Here is a 21,303-nt window from a genome sequence, read left to right as displayed (position 1 = left end):
AACCCGCTAAGGAGTGTGTAACAACCCACCTGCCGAATCAACTAGCCCTGAAAATGGATGGCGCTGGAGCGTCGGGCCCATATACCCGGCCGTCGCCGGCAGTGAGACGCACTTGGAGGTGCGCTCAGCGCGGCTCCCATATGATTGCGCACTGGTGTGCGTCTGGGTCGTGACAGCGTGGCACGCGAATGTCTGTGCTGCGTTGGATCAGTCTCCTTTCTTTAACAGGCAAAAGCTTTATAACCTCACTAATGCCTTGCATCGTCTATATTAGATATATAACAACGGGCGGGTGCGGGCGGATGGCGGGCGGATGCAGTTCTGATCAAATGTTAGATCGGGTGGATTGCGGATGGTTGACGACTTTCTGATGCGGTTGTGGATGAAATAATTGCCTATCCGCGCATCTCTACTACGTACTATGTGTGATGTTATGTGCCAGGGAATATAAGAACTACACTACCCAGCATGCAACAGGAATGATGAGCATGCGCGGCAGCCCGGAAGGTGGTATGTGGCCATGCCTGCAGCTAGAATGTTGTTATGAGCACGCTTTATGAGTAAACGTTTAGAACTCAGCCAACACGCCTCGTCTGCATTATTTACTAATAGACAGACAACACATGGTGTCAGAAGTGGCCGTGAGCAGCGTCGGACGGAATGTTTGTCACGAGGGAGCCACGAAAGACGAGAGGAAGGAAGATGTCTCTGGTCGCGTGAGTGAAAACGTGCGAAGGACGCCACATTTCTGAGGAGTTTGCTACGGTGTGTGAAGACTATGAGCGGCGGTAAAGTGACACAGAGGACAAGGGACAAATTGAACAAATAGAAGAGGATCTTGTGCCCGAGTTGGAGGAAAGCCAACAACACAAAGAGCTGTGGAGTCCCGGTAACTTACCCCAAAGTGCAGTCATGGAAAAGCTAAGTCCATCTAGCTCAATGCTACTAACTGCTAATCTTGCTGATAACTGGAAGCGTTTTAAGCAAAGATTTAATATATATTTAGCAGCAAGCGGAGCAGGAGGTGATAATGAAAAGCTGAAAGCTCATATACTTTTGCATGTTATTGGAGAAGATGCTTTGGACATATATAATAGCTTTCAGCTGGATGAAGCTAATTTGACTTTGGAACAGCTAATGACAAAGTTTGAAGAATACTTTGTGCCTCGTCAAAACGTGACATTTGAGAGGTATAAGTTTTTCACACATGACCAAAAGCAAGGAGTACCTTTTGATCAGTACATGGCAGAGCTTCATACACTAAGCAAAACATGTGAATTTGACACTCTGAGAGACTCATTAGTGAGAGATAGGATTGTTTGTGGTACAATGGATAATGCACTGAGAGAAAGACTGCTTCGAGAAACTGGGCTTACGTTAGATAAGTGTGTCAGTATGTGTAGAGCAGCTGAGACCACCAGAGCTCAAGCAAAAGAGCTACGGAGAGGTGAAACAACAGTGCATGCCATACATAAAGAACAATGGAAAAAGAAAATGTGTACCAAACAAAAGGATCAAAAAGACAAATCTGTGGAATTTAAATGTGGTAAATGTGGAGGCAGCCACAAGCCAAAATATTCTGCATATGGAAAAACATGTAGTGTGGAAGGATCAATCACTATGCAAAGTATTGCAAAGCAGCTTCAAGACAGAAAGTTCACACAGTTGAAGAAGATGATGATAAGGAGTTTCTTGTCAATGTGGTGCAAGCATACACAATTGAAAAAGAAGAATGGATTGTTCCAATCACAGTGAATCAGACGACAATACCATTCAAGTTAGATACAGGTGCTCACATAAACCTGCTATCTTTGGAAGATTACAAAACACTGACTGTAAAGAGCAAAATCCATCCAGTAAAAACCAAAGTAAGTGGATACACTGTAGAACGAGTTCCTGTTAAAGGCGTATGTATTGCAACTTTTAAACACAAGGGTCGACAAATGAGAGCACAGCTACTGATCGTGGATATGAGTGTACAACCAATCCTGGGACTCAGTGCATGCACAAAGCTCAATCTTGTCAAAAGAGTGTTTGTGGTGACATCTCAAGAAACTACAAATGCTCAGGACACACTCATGGAAGAGTATAAGGATTGCTTTCAAGGACTTGGATGTCTACCTGGACTACATAAAATATGTGTAGATAAAAATGTGTTTCCTGTTGTGCACCCGTGCAGGAAAGTCCCATTTGCTCTGCGGGAAAAACTGAAAGATGAACTAGCACGAATGGAAAAGTTGGAAGTCATTAAAAGAATAGATGAGCCAACTGAATGGGTCAGCTCGCTGGTTGTTGTGCAAAAGAAAACAGGTGCCCTAAGAATATGCTTGGATCCAAGAGACTTAAATAAAGCGATCAGAAGAGAGCACTTCAAGTTACCAACCAGGGAAGAGATCATGGCACAATTTGCTGGAGCAAAATGGTTCAGCAAATTAGATGCTTCATCAGGTTTCTGGCAGATGAAGCTTGACGAGGAGAGTTCAAGACTGTGCACATTTAACACCCCGGAGGGCAGGTACAGGTTTCTTCGTCTGCCATACGGCATCTTGTCAGCGCCTGAAGTATATCATAAGACCATTCACATGATTTTTGAGCACATACCTGGAGTTGAGACAATGATGGATGATATCATAGTGTGGGGCTCAACCCGAAAAGAACACGACGAAAGACTGAGACAAGTGCTAGACAAGACAAGGGAGGTGAACCTGAAACTTAACAAAGAAAAATGTGAGTTTGGAGTGAAGTCACTTACCTTTGTGGGAGATGTTGTGAGTGAAGAGGGCGTGAAGCCACACCCGAGAAAAACTTCAGCAATCAACAACATGGAAAGGCCAACCAACAAAGATGAGGTCAGACGTTTCCTAGGGATGGTCACCTATCTTGCCAAGTTTGTCCCACAACTGTCAACACAGTCAGCACCTCTCAGGAGTCTTCTTGAACAAAAGAATGAATGGATTTGGTCCCACGAGCAAGAACAATGTTTTCTAAAACTGAAAGAGACTCTTACACAGGAGCCTGTGTTAAAGTTTTATGACCCCGAGAAGAGCATCAGGATCTCGGCAGATGCATCGCAGTACGGCCTGGGAGCAGTGCTACTGCAGCAACATGAAGAGCAGTGGCTACCTGTCGCCTATGCATCCAGAGCACTGACAAGTGCCGAGACCAGGTATGCTCAAATTGAAAAAGAACTGTTAGCAAGTTTGTATGCATGTGAGCGTTTCCATCAATATGTACCGTATTTTCCGCACTATTAGCCGCACCTAAAAACCACAAATTTACTCAAAAGCTGACAGTGCGGCTTTTAACCCGGTGCGCTTTATATATGGATTAATATTACGATTCATTTTCATAAAGTTTCGATCTCGCAACTTCGGTAAACAGCCGCCATCTTTTTTCCCGGTAGAACAGGAAGCGCTTCTTCTTCTACGCAAGCAACCGCCAAGGTAAGCACCCGCCCCCATAGAACAGGAAGCGCTTCTTCTTCTACTGTAAGCAACCACCCGCCCGCGTAGAAGAAGAAAAAGGGCGCGGATATCACCGTACGTTTCATTTCCTTTGTGTGTTTACATCTGTAAAGACCACAAAATGGCTCCTACTAAGCGTCAGGGATCCGGTTCATGAAAAGACGCAATCTCTCCATCCGCACACGGATTACCGGTACTATTTCACAGCAACTGATATTCCTGTGAACCGCACTGGATACAACGGGAGCACGTACGGTGAATATTCGCACCACAGGGAATGAGAAGTCATCCTTCACTGTGGTTCTAGCTTGCCATGCTAATGGCCAGAAACTTCCACCCATGGTGATATTCAAAAGGAAGACCTTGCCAAAAGAGACCTTTCCAGCCGGCGTCATCATAAAAGCTAACTCGAAGGGATGGATGAAGAAAAGATGAGCGAGTGGTTAAGGTAAGTTTAAGTTTACGCGAAGAGGCCGGGTGGCTTTTTTCACGCAGCTCTGTCCATGTTGATATACGTATGTTTGTGATTGCACATTTGCGTACATTTTGGGAGTGAACAGAGTTGTTAGAACGCTGGTTTTTAATATATTATTAAAGTTTGACTGACCTATCTGACTGTTTTTTTGACATTCCTTTAGCGCAGTTAGATGCCGCTTACAACACCGGGCGGCTTATAGGTGGACAAAGTTTTGAAATATGCCGTTCATTGAAGGCGCGGCTTTTAACTCAGGGCGCCTTATGGTGCGGAAAATACGGTATATGGACAGATGTTTCAAGTGGAAACTGATCATAAACCGTTGGTGTCCATCATGAACAAACCATTGAATGACTGTCCAGTACGAATACAGCGCATGCTAATTCGACTGCAAAAATATGACGTGCACATGATGTATACACAAGGAAAATATATGTACACAACTGACACATTGTCTAGAGCAGTGGATAAGAGAGAACTTGCAGACAGTGAAAATAGCACAGAGATACAGGCATATGTAGATATGGTAGTGACATCTTTGCCGGTGACTGCAGACAGAACAGAACACATACGGAGAGAGACTATTGCAGATGAAACTATGAAAGAACTCAAGAGCACAGTACAGAATGGATGGCCTGACAACAAAAAGGATTGCCCCTTGAAAATACAAGACTATTGGAATTGTAGAGCTGAGCTTACAGTGGTGGATGACATTGTGCTAAAAGGGAGCAAATTTGTTATTCCGTACTCACTGCGCAAACAGATGCTCGAAAAGATACACGAAGGCCACCTCGGTGAAGTCAAGTGTAAAAGGAGGGCTAGAGAAGTAATGTACTGGCCAAGGATCAATCAGGATATTAGCCAAACAACAACGTCATGTGGAGTTTGCCGAACTTACAGGCCAAAACAACAAGCTGAGCCACTGATGACTCATCCAGTGCCCCACAGACCGTACTACAAAGTAGGAACTGATCTATTTGACTTTGATGGAAGGAGCTACGTGGTAGTCACAGACTACTTTTCAAACTATCCGGAAATTGGAGCGTTGCAGTCAACATCGAGCAAAGCAGTTGTCAGTTATTTAAAGACTGTTTTCGCCAGACATGGTGTTCCATGCGAACTGTTTTCTGACAATGGTCCCCAGTTTTCTAGTTGTGAGTTTGCTGCCTTTGCCAAGGAATGGGGGTTTCAACACGCCACGTCAAGTCCAACTTATCCAAAGTCCAACGGCTTGGCAGAATGCTCTGTAAAAACAGTAAAAAACTTGTTAAAAAAATCACAGGACAAAGATGACTTTCAGAAAAGTTTACTGATCTACCGGAGTGCACCTCTACAAAATGGACTGTCACCAGCCCAAATGCTGATGGGTAGGCGCATTCGCTCCAACCTACCAGTCAACGAGGATTTGCTGACACCCAAAGTCAGACACGCTAAGGAAGTACAAAAAGCAAAGCAAAAACAGCTGCATGATAGAACGGCAAAACACCTGCCTATGCTGAGGCCGGGAGACGTTGTGCGTCTCAGAGACATTTCTACAGGCACTTGGAGACAAAAAGGACAGGTGGAAGAGAAAGTTGCTCCACGTTCGTATAGGATCCAGATGGAAAATGGACCGACTCTGAGAAGGAACCGCACGGATCTTCAACTACAGCTGACTGAAGGCAACATTGCAGCTCAGGAAAAGGCTCAACAGGACTCAGCTGGACCTGCAGAACTTGCTGACACTGAGCCTGACCTTGCTGACCAAGGACTGACAGCAGTGTCCGCGTCACCTGCTGTTGAGAGACTGTCTAACTCTAGACCTAAGAGACATGTTCAGCCACCTAAGAGGCTGATTGAGAGTTGTTAAGGACTCTGAGGTTTTGAGAGTTGTAAAAAAAAAAAAAGGGTTGACATAACTGTTTATGATGCTTTGACATTTTTGCACTTTGTCTTTATTGAAAGAAATGTCTATGTAGAGAAAAGTTATTTGCAGATGTGGTTGCAATGCTAAAAGAATGAAAAGTTAAACACTATTTCTTTATAGGGGGAAAGATGTGATGTTATGTGCCAGGGAATATAAGAACTACACTACCCAGCATGCAACAGGAATGATGAGCATGCGGCAGCCCGGAAGGTGGTATGTGGCCATGCCTGCAGCTAGAATGTTGTTATGAGCACGCTTTATGAGTAAACGTTTAGAACTCAGCCAACACGCCTCGTCTGCATTATTTACTAATAGACAGACAACACACTATGTAGTTTGGAAGGCAGGTGTATAACAGCAGTGCAACAAAATTCATTATTGTTTCCTTCTTTGTGACGTCCTTGGGTGAAACGTCACAGCTGGAAATGGGGAGCTTTTTGATAACATTGCCCAATTTTTTTTTTTGAAATGAACAGTCAATATACAACAGATTATTTTATTATTGGAGGAGACTTTAATGAAGCCCCAAAACTCTAAACTTGACAGATTTCCACAAAGAACTGACAAATATATTATCAACCCAATATACAATCATTTCTTCAGTAAATTATCTCTGCTAGACCCTTTTAGTATTATTCATCCTGACTCAAAAAATTCAGGATATTGGAAATTAAATTGCTCTCTATTAAATAATAATTTGTACTGTGAGGGTACTAAAGAAATACTATTTAGACATATAGAACTCAAAGATTTCACGTTTACTCGGAATTGGGAGTTACTGAAATTTGAGTGCAGAATGTTTGCCATCAATTTTGGAAAATAACTTGCTAAAAAGAAAGCTAATAATTACAAATATATTGTCGTTGAAATTAACAGAAATATTAAAAGAAAAACAATTTTGGATGATATAGAGAAATGGCATTAGGTAATCTTCGAGATGAACTGGGCAACGTGTATATTGAAAAGGCTAAAGTTATAAGATTAAGAGCTAAATGGTTGGAGCACGGGAAAAAAATATATAGTTTTATAGTCTGGAGAAGAAATGTGGATCTACAAAAAAATTGAGAAACTTAACACAAATTAAGTTCTCATTGCAGATGCTAAAGTAATTAAAACATATATTTGAAATTTCTATCATAAGCTTTACTCGTCTTCTTTTAATGTTGAAGATTGTGACTCATTCTTACAAACAGTTACCCCCTTTATACCCAAAATTTCTTCTCATAATTCAACATGTGATAGTCCCATAACAATAAGAGAACTAGATACAGTGTAAACAAAGCACCTCTTAATAAAAGTCCTGGAATTGATTGTTTGGGATTGTGTTCTGGGATTATATAAAATAATTACTGTTGTGTGTTCAACGAAGCTTTAGATTTATAGGCCAACTGCCAGAAACAAGGTATCATCACTCTTTTACTTTTACATTGATAAAGGAGTTGTCATTCTTTTTTTAGATTTCTATAAAGCTTTTGACTCTGTAGAGCATAACTTCTAAAACAATTGGGATAACTAAGCCCTAGATTTATTTAGGTTTGGTGTTAGGTTTAGAGAAATGGTCCAAACTATTTATAATGGTAATAGCAGTGTCGCTCTTTGTGAAGGCTCCTCTTAATAGATTTGAACTTAAACGAGGTATCAGACAGGGTTGTTCAATTTCTCCCTTTTTCTTTTTAATTGCAGCTGAGATGTTAAACTTATACGTGGTCAACTGCATTCGCGCAGAATCAATCAGTGTTGGAGAACACACTGTATTAATTGGCCAACTAGCAGACGATACTTGCATCTTTCTTCAAAGTGACCAGCAGGTCCCAACTGTCATACAGGGTTTACAGGCCTTTTCAAATTATTCTGGTCTGGTAATTAATAGGAAGAAGTGTGATATCATGTTTTTTCATGAAACAAATAAGCAATCAGTTGGTGGAATTACTGTTAAAAACTCTCTTCGATATCTTGAAATTACTGTTGACAAGTGATAGATTGGATTAAAACTACTCTAGAAATATCAGAAATCAAAGTCTATGTTTAACTGTTGGCTTCAAAGGGACCTCACTTTAAAATTAAGGATACATGCTCTCCAAGGCTGAAGAGGTTTATATGGTTTATCCTTCTCTATCATTATATGTAGATTAAAAAAAAAATCTTCAACCCTAAAAAAATGGAATTCTACTCTGTTTAAATTTATATGGACAAATACAACAGAGTTTGTTAAAAGAAATGGAATGATTAGAAACTACGCTGATGGAGGTTTCAATGCAATATACTTTGAATAGACAATAGACTCTTAATCATGTGTTCAAAATCAAATGGATAAAAAAATGTCTGATGTCTGATGAAAATTGTGGTGGCCTCTGGTTTTTACCAAGTTGTGATTTTAAGCGTTCTAAATTACTCATTAAGTTATTTAATTTCCAAAGAAGCTTTGTATTCCTGGGAGGTGGCCTGAAAACATAACTTCTCCCCACATAAATGCATTCGTTGGAATAACCAATACATCTTACAAAACAATGCTTTGAAAAAAAAAAATCATAAATTTTTTTTTCTGTAATTTTTTTTATAGGAATGGAATGTCTCTTGAAAAATTTGCCTTTCCTCAAAAAAGGTTGAAAAACACTGATATGCAGAATAATAAAGCGGGAAGTGTGGTAACATTTCTCTGGGTACCTGCTCATGTACGAGTGGTGGGGAATGAACTAGCAGATACTGTAGGTACGCAAAGCAAGCAACCATTAAAACAGAAGGAAACATGGAGTTTGACCACAGTAAAGAAGAAGTGAAGAATATAGTTAAGATAGAACACAAAGTGGCAGGATAATTGGAATAAGGAAACAAAAGGTAAGGAGTATTACAAAGTCCAGAGGAGAGTAGGTGTCATGAGAGGAGGCAATATAACTATGGGGTTAGGACGTACATATATAAATAGTTCATTGAAATTGACAGAGAAACATGATACAGGCTGTGTGACTATTGCCATGAATTGATTAACTTAAACAAGTTGAAAAACGTATTCGGGTGTTACCATTTAGTGGTCAATTGTACGGAATATGTACTGTACTGTGCAATCTACTAATAAAAGTTTCCATCAATCCATCAAAGCCATCAGATAGAAAATGTAGGGCATGTTTTCATGCACTGTAGGAAATACAATAGAGAAATATAGGGAAATACTGGAAAATAGGTGGAGAAAATCCTCAGTGCTGAACTCTGTAGAACATGCACGTGGCTCGCTGACAACAAGCTATCCATACACTTGGGTAAAACGGAATCCATCCTATTTGGGTCCCCACATCAACCTTAAGAAAGTCAATGACTTCACTATAAAAGTGGGTGACATTGTTATCACCAGGAAAGATGAGGTCACCTACCTAGGTTCCATTCTAGAGGCTAATCTTTCCTGTGATAAAATGGCAACCAAGGTAATCAAAAAGGTCAACCAACGAACGAGATTTCTCTATAGAATCTCCTCGCTGGTCAACAAAAGCACCATGAGGATTCTGGCGGGAACTCTCGTTCAACCCTTTTTCGATTACGCATGCACCTCCTGGTACCCTAGCACCTCCAAAACCCTCAAATCTAAACTCCAAACATCCCAGAACAAGCTAGTCAGATTACTTCTAGACCTCCACCCCATATCCCACCTCACTCCTACCCACTTCTCCAAAGTGGGCTGGCTCAGGGTGGTCTATAAAATCCGCTACACCTCCCTGATACCGAAGTACATGTCAAACTACTTCCTTATATGACCGCCATAACTACAACACCAGGGGGAGCTCCACTAACCACGTTAAACCCAGATTCCGAACTAACAAAGGTCTTAACTCATTCTCATTTTATGCCACATCAATGTGGAATGCGCTCCCAACAGGTATAAAAGAAAGGGCATCTCTATCCTCCTTCAAAACAGCAATAAAAGTTCTCCTCCAGGCAGCTACAACCCTAAACTAACACTCTCCCCAGATTGTTAATAATCAAATGTAAACAATCAAATGCAGATACTTTTTCTTATGCCTTCTGATCTCTCTCTCTCTCTCTCTCTCTCTCTCTCTCTCTCTCTCTCTCTCTCCCCCCCCCCCCCCCCCCCCCCCACTACTTGCTGTCCATATCCTACCAAGTCAGACCTACACTGTTCCAATATCCATTTCTCTGTTCTCAATTGTTCATGACTGATGATAACAACCAAACCCAAACCCCCGCCCCCTCCACACCCCGGATTGGAAATAATGTAAATAACTCAATGTGATGACTGTATTATGATGATAGTATATATCTGTATCATTAATCAATTTAAGTGGACCCCGACTTAAACAAGTTGAAAAACTTATTCGGGTGTTACCATTTAGTGGTCAATTGTACGGAATATGTACTGTACTGTGCAATAAAAGTCTCAATTAATCAATCAATCAAAATAAGTTAGCGAAAGAAAGGGTTAGGTTAGTAGTGGTAAATATTTCAGGATTCCACTCAGAACACGCAGGATACAAAGCATTACATACTTTAAAAAAAGACAGTGGGTTAAATAAAAGAATATAGAGTAGGGTTCCATCTCGGTCCACACTCCAGATCAAAAGGTGGCGGTAAATAGACACCAGAAGGTTGCTTGCCTACTGCCATTAAACCAGAGAAGAAGAAGTCATGACGGTACCCACCCGGAAGTTGACGTTCCAACATGGCGCTGTCCTCTCTGAGGATGGCTCAACATTTGTCTTTGATTCGACTCCGGAGAGTGACAACTCACTGCAAAATAAACGACCTGTGCCCACCTTATGCGTGTCTTCAGTCCAGGTGTGTTAACAACTAATTAAGGTTGATTCCTCCATTATTTGCATTTGTATTTAGTCAATTGGCGGTCTGTTGATATTAGTTAGCTGCCTGTATAAAATGCTGTCATGTGTGTTTCGAGCTCTACGGAATACAACTTTTTATTTATTAACTATGTGAATATTTTTAATTTAACCATGGTGATTATATATTGACTTTATTTACACGTTTTATCTTTCGCACTAATGATTCATGTACCTGTCAAATGTCTCCCCGTGTAGATATTACTCTTCGTCAGAAGTGAGACGAGGTGTTGTACATTATGTCACTTCCAAGCTCCAATGGGCAAACAACAAATATGAAGGTTTTCTCAAAAGACGGTTGCCCCGCGTCTATGTGCTCCACCATACTTTATCACAAGGTAAAGTCTCACGACGTCTGCACCACAACACTGCAATTGTAATGGTTTCAATAACGTTTACAATTCATTAAGTACACATGAACTCGACTGTCCCTCTTGAGGCCATGAAAGTATAATGATTTAGTGTAAAAACAATCAGCTAACTTCTCACAAAATGTGTTTATTTTATCCATCCATCCATTTCCTACCGCTTGTCCCTTTTTTTTGGGGGGGGGGGGGGGGGGGGCTATCTCAGCTGCACACGGGCGAATGGCGGGGTACACCCTGGACACCTCATCGCAGGGCCAACACAGATAGACAGACAACATTCACACTCACATTCACACACTAGGGCCAATTTAGTGTTGCCAATCAACCTATCCCCAGGTGCATGAATTGATTAACGTGAACCCCGACTTAAACAAGTTGAAAAACTTATTCGGGTGTTACCATTTAGTGGTCAATTGTACGGAATATGTACTGTACTGTGCAATCTACTAATAAAAGTCTCAATCAAAAAAGCATGTCTTTGGAGGTGGGAGGAAGCCGAAGAACCCAGAGGGAACCCACGCAGTCACGGGGAGAACATGCATACTCCACACAGAAAGACTCAGGACCTTCGTATTGTGAGGCACATGCACTAACCCCTTTTCCACCATGCTGCCTTGTGTTTATTTTAGGGTTGTCAAAATTACTGCTTAATGAAGAATATTCCATCATCATCATGATTAATCAGATTTTTTATAGCATGCAGTTAACCCATCTGTAGCTCAGAATAGAGAGCGACTGATATGATTTTTCAGGTCTGATACCAATAACCGATATTTGGAGCCAATATTCATTTGCAATAAAAGTTATTCAAACATGAATAGTATGTCATTATCAATTTCCTTTATTTAACCAGGTCAAGACTCACTGAGATTAAAATCTCTTTTTCAAGAGCGACCTGACAAAGAGGGCGGCACAAACAAAGTTACAATAATAATTACAACAAGACAACAGAACAACAGCAGTCATACCACAATAGGTCAAAAGTAATTTAAAACGATTAAGTAATAATTAAATTTAAAAGCAAGTACATTTCCCAAGAGAACTGGTTTCGCGATCTTTTAAAATGGACTTAAACTCCCCCAAAGTGATCAATTCTGGTTACCTGAGATCTTTCTGGATGTCATTTCATGACCAGAGAGCAGCATAACTGAATGCTTTTTTTTTTCCAAGTTCTGTGTTGGCTCTAAGAACCAACATGTGGAGGACATCCTGTGAGCGTAGGCTGTAATGACTGGAGTCTCTACACACAAAGGAACACAGATAGGTGGGGACAAGTCCAAGAAGATATATAAAAACTATCAATCAAGAAAGTCTTTGGGCAGCTAAAGATGGACATTTTGCCTTTGCAATAAACAGCTGGGCAAGTCTTTAAGCTGTTTTTTTTAAACATATTTTTTTAGGAAATTTTGGACTAGAAGCGACAATATTTTATGAGGCTGTTGTGGTTAATTTAGCACTGAACAACATCAGGGATTTCTCAGACTTTTATTACTTGTCTAATGCTGCAGGTCAGAGGAGCATCAACATTTGCATTTTAAAATATGGGAAATTGGTAAAAATATGGGACTTCTCTACATCCCAATAACTCATCATTTACTCCATTTCATACAATTTTATAGCAGTTTATGGATTTAATAAGGTTATCTTGTGAGGAACCCTGAAATATTGAAAACATTAAAAAATATATATATTCTGGGCTCCTTCACGTAGATTATCGATGAGACATTTTCAAGCTGGCTGACATCATTTATTTCTGGATGTGACAGAAATAATGCAAATGTTTAAGCTGCTGCCTGCTCTTCTTTGCTTATATTATAAGTCTCCTATTCAGAAACCAAAAGCATCTTTATTGACCAAGTATGTTTAACACACAAGGAATTTGACTCGGTAGATGGTGCTCTCTTTGTTCAGTGCAAGAAACAAAACAAAAAAGTGCAGCAAGTACGAGAGAGCACAGTACCTTGGCGTCAGTATATTTACACAAAGTGTGGATTTTTTGCAGAAATATTTTTTCTGTCATCTTCATATCCATCTCTGTCCATTTATCCACCCAGCATTCTTCTACCTCATGTTATTTGATTGGATCAAGGAACATAAAACCGCACGCTCCTTTAATGAGCCAACGCTGCGAGTGCTGCTGACTGAGGATGAAACGGTTAGATGCCAGGAAAGAAGGACATAAACTGGATTTCCTGGCAAAAACAATGACGTTTTGAAAGTTAAGCAGCAGAGATATACTCTGTTCAAGCGACCGACATTGCAGGAGGAAGAGAAAGGGAGAGGGTGTTGGGGCGTGGCAGCAAGATTGCTGCGGTGAAAAAGAATCAAAGGATGAAACTTTCCCCTGTTAGCATGCTGAATTTTTAGATAGACTTTATTGATTCCTTCAGGAGAGTTCCCTCAGGAAAATTAAAATTCCAGCAGCAGTGTACAGAATTGAGATATAATTTAAAAAGTAAATAATAAATAATGGGGGTATGTGTTATTGTTTTGCATCCCCTGTCATCCTAGTGCCCCCCCCCCGCAACCTTTTTAAGTATGCCAACTCTTCTAACTATTCCAACATTTAGCATTTAAAAATTCATACTACATTTCATTACAGTTTCTGCTCTTCACCTTCAAACCATTGTATCCGTTAATCTATTTCAACTGTCAACATTTCTACATTCCACTAGTATCTCACTTAAGCGTCAGCTCTTTAAGATTCATACCATTTCAACATTTAAACAATTTCAACATTCAAACCATTTCTGCCTTCATCCTTCATGCCATTAGCATTTCAGCTCGGCGTCAGTTTTTTAACGTTGAAACCATTTCAACATTCAAACGATTCTTACATTCTTACTGCATTCTATCAGCATTTCAGTTCAACTTCAACATTGGAGCATTCACACACAATTTCTTCATGAATTGCCTCAACTAGTTCATCTTTATTATTTTATATGAAAAAGTAGTAGAGTAGTAGTAAATCCTGATGTCCATGACAGTGAATGTTGGAAAATGTTACCCAAACCACCTTAAACTCCTACTTGTGTTTAAAAAACCTCGTCATTTCTACCTTTATACACACAATAACTGGATAAAACCTGCTGGTCAGTATCGCAGTCATTTTGGGAAGACAGACAGATTTCTATTTCATTGGGCAAACCCCAACAAACCACAAATCACTGGAAAGGCCAGTATGTCCACCACAGCACTACAACTTTTAATCTTGCTGATTGTTTTGCATATGAAATAAGACTATGAAATGCATGTCCCTTACAGAGCACCAAAATGCATTGTTGGGTCTCAAGTATCAAATGTCAAACCAAACATGTTGTTAAATGAAGACAATGTCAATACAAGTGAGCGTTATAATAGGGGCAAAGTGTTTTAAGATGATGATACTAAAAAGAGTGTATTATTGTGTCAATGTAGGACTCAAGCTTCTCTTCCGAGATGGCAAAGAGGTGATGCAGATAAAAGCAAGGATGGCAAGTCATAGAGTCGAGTACACAGATTTGTCCTATAGGGAACTGGAGAAAGTCAGACAGGTGAGCTGGTTGGCTGTTTTGCCTTCTTACACACCATTTATAAAAGTGGATACTAGTGGTTCCTGTTGGTGTGCCTTGCCCCACTTTAGTAGACTTGTGATCCAGTAGCACTGCTTCTCAAAGACCACCCTAAAGACTCTTAAGCTCTCTTTCAATATATCACAGAAAGAAAATGTTGTCAATGCAGTATGTTTATTAACATTGAGCTCATATTTGTTCTGCTTCTATGTTATGTCTCTTCACGTTTGTGAGACAGTTGCGCCGAGACGTGATCAAGGCCATCCCAGTGGCAATAATAGCCATCCCTCCCTTTGCGAACTACCTAGTTTTCGTCTTGATGTAAGTTACTCTGAAATGTCTTTTTTCTTTGAAAATACATTAATATCTCAGCCTACGAGCACATTGTGTTCCATGACCAAGCTCGTAACTCGGAAAACTCGTATCTTAAATCAGCTCCATCTATAGAAATGAATAGAAATCAATTACATTTGTTTGGCCCTCCCAACACAGCAACATTTGAACATGTAACATGCTGTTTAAAAAGACAAAATAACTTTTATATAAGAAAAGTTGTTAAAAAACAAATAATATAGTAGTACAAACTACTACAGTACAGCAATTTTATGAAGTAATGTAATACAGTAATAATAATTAGTACTGTCCTTGACCAAAGATTTTCATACTCTATTCTGATTTGTTAGATTTTGCCTATTGTTGACGATCAGTCATATCTGTGTTTTTTTTAAAGAAAAATAATCAGATGGTGCAATATAGTAGTGTATACTGACAGGTCACTAGGGGTCAGTAATGTCACATAGACGTGCTCAAGCATTTACTGTAAATTCCGGACTATAAGTTGCTACTTTGTTCCTACTCTTTGAACCCTGAGGCTTATTAAAGGTGTGGCTAATTTATAGATTTTTCTTCGCTAACGACCATCATGTTTTGTATTTAAAAAAATGTTTTCATTAAACACAAGCAGAGACACTGGAAACATGTGTTATTGTTTGTGCTATGGCGCTATCTTTCGGACGAGTTCGCTCACTGCAGGTGCTGCGGGGTGAACATCTGCAGTATTTCCTTCTGTTTAGTGCTTTGAACCGGAAGTGCAAGTGCAGTTCCGTCTTCTACTCGTATGGATTCTTCATTCATCTCCAAGCAACGTTTGTTTTACAGTATAACTGAAACAATTAATTCATTAAACCGTTCTTTGTGTGATGTCTGTCGGCGTGTTTTCATGCATGTTTGTACATGCTATCGTAATGTAATCAAGCTAGTGTCATTAGCATGAGTTAATATGCTAATCCCTTTACGAGTGTCTGTTAGTATTGTTTCAGTTTAATAAATTCCTCAGTAAGGTCACCAAATTGTCACCGTGGAATTATTGAGTCTGTTTAGCTGATTTGAGAGCTAGCTTCTGCAACTAGTGGGTCCATGACTGTGACGTCTGTTTTGTTGGATCAGCCGTTTTACTGCCGTGTTACAGGCACTGTTTAGAAACAATTAAGGTATGTAAAAAAACATTTACAAAATCTTTCTGTGTAATTAACTAATTTGTCAGCGCATATAAAAGTCGTAATAAAATTTCTGTTGGTGAACCTGCCAAAGGATCATTATCATTACAAAAGGAGAGCTACACCGCGTTCAGTTTGGAACGCGAGCTCCATATATATATATATAGAAACCTCCTACTAAACACTATTAGTATTATATTACTATTGTGTGCAGACAAATAGTTTTTATATAATAATAATAAGAGCAGATGCAGGCATCGCTCTAAAGAATAGATAGATAGATAGATAGTACTTTATTGATTCCTTCAGGAGAGTTCCCTCAGGAAAATTTAAATGAAGGCTGAAGAGACCGTCAAAACCAAGATTTATCTCTTACTCCCGAAACTCTATTTGTCTCCACACAATAATATTGTTTTAATATTTAAAGAAGATATGATGAACACAATCAATGAATCCTCCCAACACAGCTGCTGTGCGCTGCGGCCTAAGCAGCTATTAACTTGCCTAACTCCCACATAGGGGGCTCGTAACTTAATCTATGCTTGCCATTTAAAGCGTAACAATAAGCAGACAGCTAGTATCTCAAAATACTCATTAATGGAGGTATTCGTGAATTGAGGTAACACTCTATACCACTGGTTCTCAAACTTTTTTCACTATGTACCACCTCAGAAAACACTTGGACCTTCAGGTACCACCATAATGACCAATATTAAAACACAGCAGTGTAGTAGGCCAAAGTATTCATTAAAAACAAAGCATTGGTTTTATTTCACAAGTATATTTAATATTTTGGCCACTGCAACATTACACACAATTTAAACAATAACACTCTGTTGTAATATAGGAAAATAAAACACTGTACTTTAACCAAGTGATTATTTGGCGCACCACTAGATGATAGTGGTGTGATACACAGTTTGAGAATCACTGCTTTATGCCCTCGTCTTGCATTGTGTCATCACTTCGTCCACTTCCCTTTGCTCGGTAGGTACCTTTTCCCCCGCCAGATGCTGATTCCTCATTTCTGGACCCCAAAGCAGCAGGTAGAGTATAGGCAAGTGTATCATTCATTTAGGGCCCGGCAACACTGGCCCTTACTCAAAGGGCTCCAGCAAGTGAGCAGCCAGGTGAAAAATTCTCAGCTACGGAGTCATCTTGACCACCTGTGCTCCAAGGTAAACCAACGAGGCTGAAGTTTGCTTCAGATTTGAATGGTGGGCGATACTGATAGTCGATACCAGAGACTTTTTACTTGAAATATCATCTGATCATTGAATCATTTTGTAAAAACAAACAACAAAAACCCAACATATAAATAGCTTGTTTAAAGAGTCATTATAACAAAGTTTATATTTGTGAAACCTTTCATCTATTTGTGAAGATGCAATAATGGCACCCTTTTTTAGACATGTAAACCATATTAAAAATGGTCTAGATCAGGGGTCACCAACGCGGTGCCCGCGGGCACCAGGTAGGCCGTAAGGACCAGATGAGTAGCCCGCTGGCCTGTTCTAAAAATAGCTCAAATAGCAGCACTTACCAGTGAGCTGCCTCTATTTTTTTTATTTACCAGCAAGCTGGTCTCGCTTTGTTCGACATTTTAAATTCTAAGAGAGACAAAACTCAAATAGAATTTGAAAATCCAAGAAAATATTTTAAAGACTTGGTCTTCACTAACTGACAAAGAAACATATAACAGATTTGGTGTCCAGTTCAAGTGTGACATGATTTATTTAAAAAATTTGAGAGTTGACTTTTGTATTTTACATGAGTTATGTGTACAAACATGGTGCAAAGTAATTTATGATTTGTTAAAAAATGTTAGTGGCTAGCTAGTTAAAATGGGATATTGTGATCTCACAAGACTGTCTTAGAAGTGATCATTTGAAAATGTTCAATTTGAAAAATGTGCACTTAGAGAAAATATAAAAATAAAGTGTTGCATATTGATATTTATCTGTTTCTATATATATTTATTGTGAGAAATCATTAAGATGATCAGTGTTTCCACAAAGATAAATATCATTAATTATTAATAATAACAGAGTTAAAGATAAATTGAGCAAATTGGCTATTTCTGGCAATTTATTTAAGTGTGTATCAAACTGGTAGCCCCTGCGATGAGGTGGCGACTTGTCCAGGGTGTACCCCGCCTTCCGCCCGATTGTAGCTGAGATAGGCTCCAGCGCCCCCCGCGACCCCAAAGGGAATAAGCGGTAGAAAATGGATGGATGGAAACTAGTAGCCCTTCGCAGTAATCAGTACCCAAGAAGTAGCTCTTGGTTTCAAAAAGGTTGGTGACCCCTGGTCTAGATTATAAACTACTGTACCTAGATTTCTCAAATATGGAATAATCACAAATTGTGATTTGTAAAACCTTTATTCCATTGCATGCATTCCATTCCCATGCATGAAAATTCTCTTAAGGACACATTTAATCTAGACCTGCACTATGTGGTCTACATGTCTAAAAAGGGTTACAAGGGTCTTTATTGCATTTTCACAAATACGCATATGAAAGGTTTCACAAAATATAAACTTTTATGACTTTTTACATTATTTTTTATATATTTGTTTGGTTGGGTTTTGTTTTTTTACTTCAGTGACAAAATTATTTAGTCATCAGGGAATTTCAGGCAAACTATCAGTCTGGATTCCACTGTCAGTATCGCAGGCTGGCAAATTGGAAGCCAACTCCAGCCTTGTTAGGCCAGTGCATTATTCATTGATATAAGAAACAATGTCTAATATTTCATTTTTCAGGTGCAGACTGGAGCAAACCCCAAAGTGTCTGAAATTCTTGCTGTTCGAGGCTTGTTTTCAGGGCCTCCCCTGGGTATGAACAGGTTAAGTGTGGTTCAAATGGTCAGTAAAAATGTCCTTTTACACCTGAATTCTGTGGACTAACGTGTGTGTGTGTGTTACTCAGAGACAGATCAGCTCCTTCCTTTTCTTGACACCCCGCCTCCCAGGCTTCTTAATTAAACGGCGGCTACTTGGCCACGCTCTTGAGCTTACCCTGCTGGACCGAGCGCTCAGCAGGCTGGGTCCTCACCAACTCAGTGACTCAGAAGTGAGACAGGTCAGACTCTGGACCCGAGGCGATTGTGCGTTTGAAGTTGTGATGTTACAAACCCATGTATTTCTCTTTTTAGGCATGCTATGTGAGAGGCCTCAATTCTGATTGTGTTAGTACGGAAAAGTGTCGTGAGTGGTTATACCAGTGGCTTCAGATATCCTCTTCACTGAAAGGTAATGTGCGGTCTATTCCAAGCTATTATGCTGCGTCATCTGTAGGTAAAATGTGGTAATAGTGTCAAAATGCTTTGAGTACCTTGAAGGTAGAAAAACACTGTACAAGAAAAATCTGTTTACCATAATCTAGTGCAGACCTGGGCAAATTAAGGCCGCATGCGGCCTGTTAAGCTTTTCATTCCCAAATTTTTTTGGATCTTTAAGATGGAAACTGTAGCTGCCATTATGATGTGCAGTGATGTTTTCAAATGACCATAAGTCTTGAACTATACAAGGTATTTCAAAGGTTGGAATCTGCGCTTTTGCATGACATACTAGTTACTATGGTAATTAATTAGTTACTATGGTAATCTAATTAGTTACTATGGTAATCTAAGTCACAGCACCTCAGATTGGTGTTTTTTTTTAACCCTCCGCATTCATTTTTCGCCGTGTTTTTTGCGTTTTTATTGCGTTTCGCTTGATTGTAAAATATGTCGATGGAGAGGGGGTGTGACGTTTATATGTTGTCAATATTCAGTATTTTATCGTTCTTACTTAATATTGTAAATCCCACATTCTTTATTTTCATGTAAATTCTGGTTGTCTCATTCAGTAAAAAATGTGTTTTTTAGGGCGGTCTGTCATAACGTTCTTAGCATTCAGACATTATTGTGAGGTTTTGTATCTAAAAATAGGTATACCGGCCCCCAGACACATTTTTTTCTCTAAATTTGGCCCCCCAAGGCAAAATAATTGCCCAGGCCTGATCTAGTGGAACTGTTTTGTCTTCACATACATCTTCATTTATTAACCAAAAAGCATGTACGTGTCTTCAATACATTTGATAAAAACATACTGGATTTAATTAAAACATTTTTCTTCCCAGAATCAGAAGTATCGCTACTTTTGCACTGCCTTGCGTTTCTCTCCGCCAACTACCCAAATAAGGGCAGCCACTCCTAACAAAGCCTGGAGCCATCCTCTTCAGATCCTGGCCAGAAGTTACTTCTGACTCATTTTTGCTGATGAGAAAAATATTTCAAAACACGCTTCTCTTGGCAAATTTTCTGGTTCAGGGGTAAAATAAAAGCTTTTTTTTTTTTTATGGCATGTATGCTGTAAAATGTAAATCCCATTGCTGATGCCAGACATTTTTTTTGAGCACCTTTAGTTTTGGATCAAATCTTACACAGAGGCTGATACTCCCAAGTTCTGTGAAGATATAATATGGAGTGCACTTTACATGTTGCAGTGGTTCTAATACACATTTGTTATTTCCCAATATATCCATAGCGTTATTTGATGTCATCTGTTTACATATAAGCACAAATGTCCCCACAAAGCTACAGACTAGTACCATGAACACAGAATACATTTGCTAATGGAGTGTTACCTTTGTTCAAACACATCCCATTTGTAAACAGACAGCTTTTTTGTGAACACATTTGCAAGTTCCCATCAATCATCTGCTGTATTTGTTTTCAATGCATGTTCCTCATTGTGTGCCCTGCTTAATGTTAACACATGATGGTAACTAGCAACCAATTTGGCTGCAAGATGGTCTTTGAAGGATAATATAATATAAAAGAAAATAATCTCTCATTACCAGTGTTTGTAAAAATGTTCAAATGTGTGCAAGAAAAATGTATCCTATTGATCAATAAAGGCCCGATTGGCCAGTAGAAGCCTATTGAGTGATGACACTTTGCATCAAAATTGCTTCATGTTAAAAGTCTGGTCAGATGATGCTAAAAACTGTAATTGAAGCTTTATTTGTCCAAATTGTGCTGACTGTACAAAGAGGAAGTTCTAAAGGAAATACCACTTGCTCGTGTGCCCCTTACAAGGACTTGCACATTACAGTTAAAATGGGTTGCTGGCATAACTTCTCATGTTCGGTGATGTGTTTTGCAGTACCATGTAATAAAGTTGTCCAATAAAAATGCATCTACTCTTAAATAA

The 21,303-nt window shown here is 39.5% G+C and overlaps 1 protein-coding gene across 2 annotated transcripts; it reads left to right on the top strand.

Moving 5' to 3' along the window:
- The first annotated feature begins 432 nt into the window (after window positions 1-432).
- letmd1 (LETM1 domain containing 1) lies at window positions 433-21,286 on the top strand. 2 transcript variants are annotated; one of them, XM_072913748.1, is made up of 9 exons: window positions 10,473-10,627; window positions 10,885-11,024; window positions 14,472-14,587; window positions 14,844-14,926; window positions 17,093-17,279; window positions 18,868-18,969; window positions 19,034-19,186; window positions 19,260-19,356; window positions 20,228-21,286. In XM_072913748.1, exons 1-9 carry the CDS (start codon window positions 10,512-10,514, stop codon window positions 20,302-20,304), a joined length of 1,071 nt encoding a protein of 356 aa, XP_072769849.1. In that variant the 5' UTR covers window positions 10,473-10,511; the 3' UTR covers window positions 20,305-21,286. The 2 variants fall into 2 exon arrangements, with proteins under 2 accessions (XP_072769847.1, XP_072769849.1); XM_072913746.1 differs by lacking the exons at window positions 10,473-10,627; window positions 10,885-11,024; window positions 17,093-17,279; ... (2 more) ...; window positions 19,260-19,356; window positions 20,228-21,286 and adding an exon at window positions 433-3,166 and having other exon boundaries at window positions 14,844-14,872.
- The last annotated feature ends 17 nt before the right edge of the window (window positions 21,287-21,303 follow it).

The sequence above is a fragment of the Nerophis lumbriciformis genome, linkage group LG01, assembly GCF_033978685.3.
Source record: "Nerophis lumbriciformis linkage group LG01, RoL_Nlum_v2.1, whole genome shotgun sequence".
NCBI lineage: Eukaryota > Metazoa > Chordata > Actinopteri > Syngnathiformes > Syngnathidae > Nerophis > Nerophis lumbriciformis.
This window is presented reverse-complemented; position numbering and strand designations above follow the sequence as displayed.

Coding starts and splice junctions, on each gene's coding strand:
- letmd1 (XM_072913746.1), top strand. CDS start 1,944: ATGAGAGCACAGCTACTGATCGTGGATATGAGTGTACAACCAATCCTG. Junction 3,167..14,471: donor CTGACAAGTGCCGAGACCAG/GTATGCTCAAAT, acceptor GTGTCAATGTAG/GACTCAAGCTTCTCTTCCGA.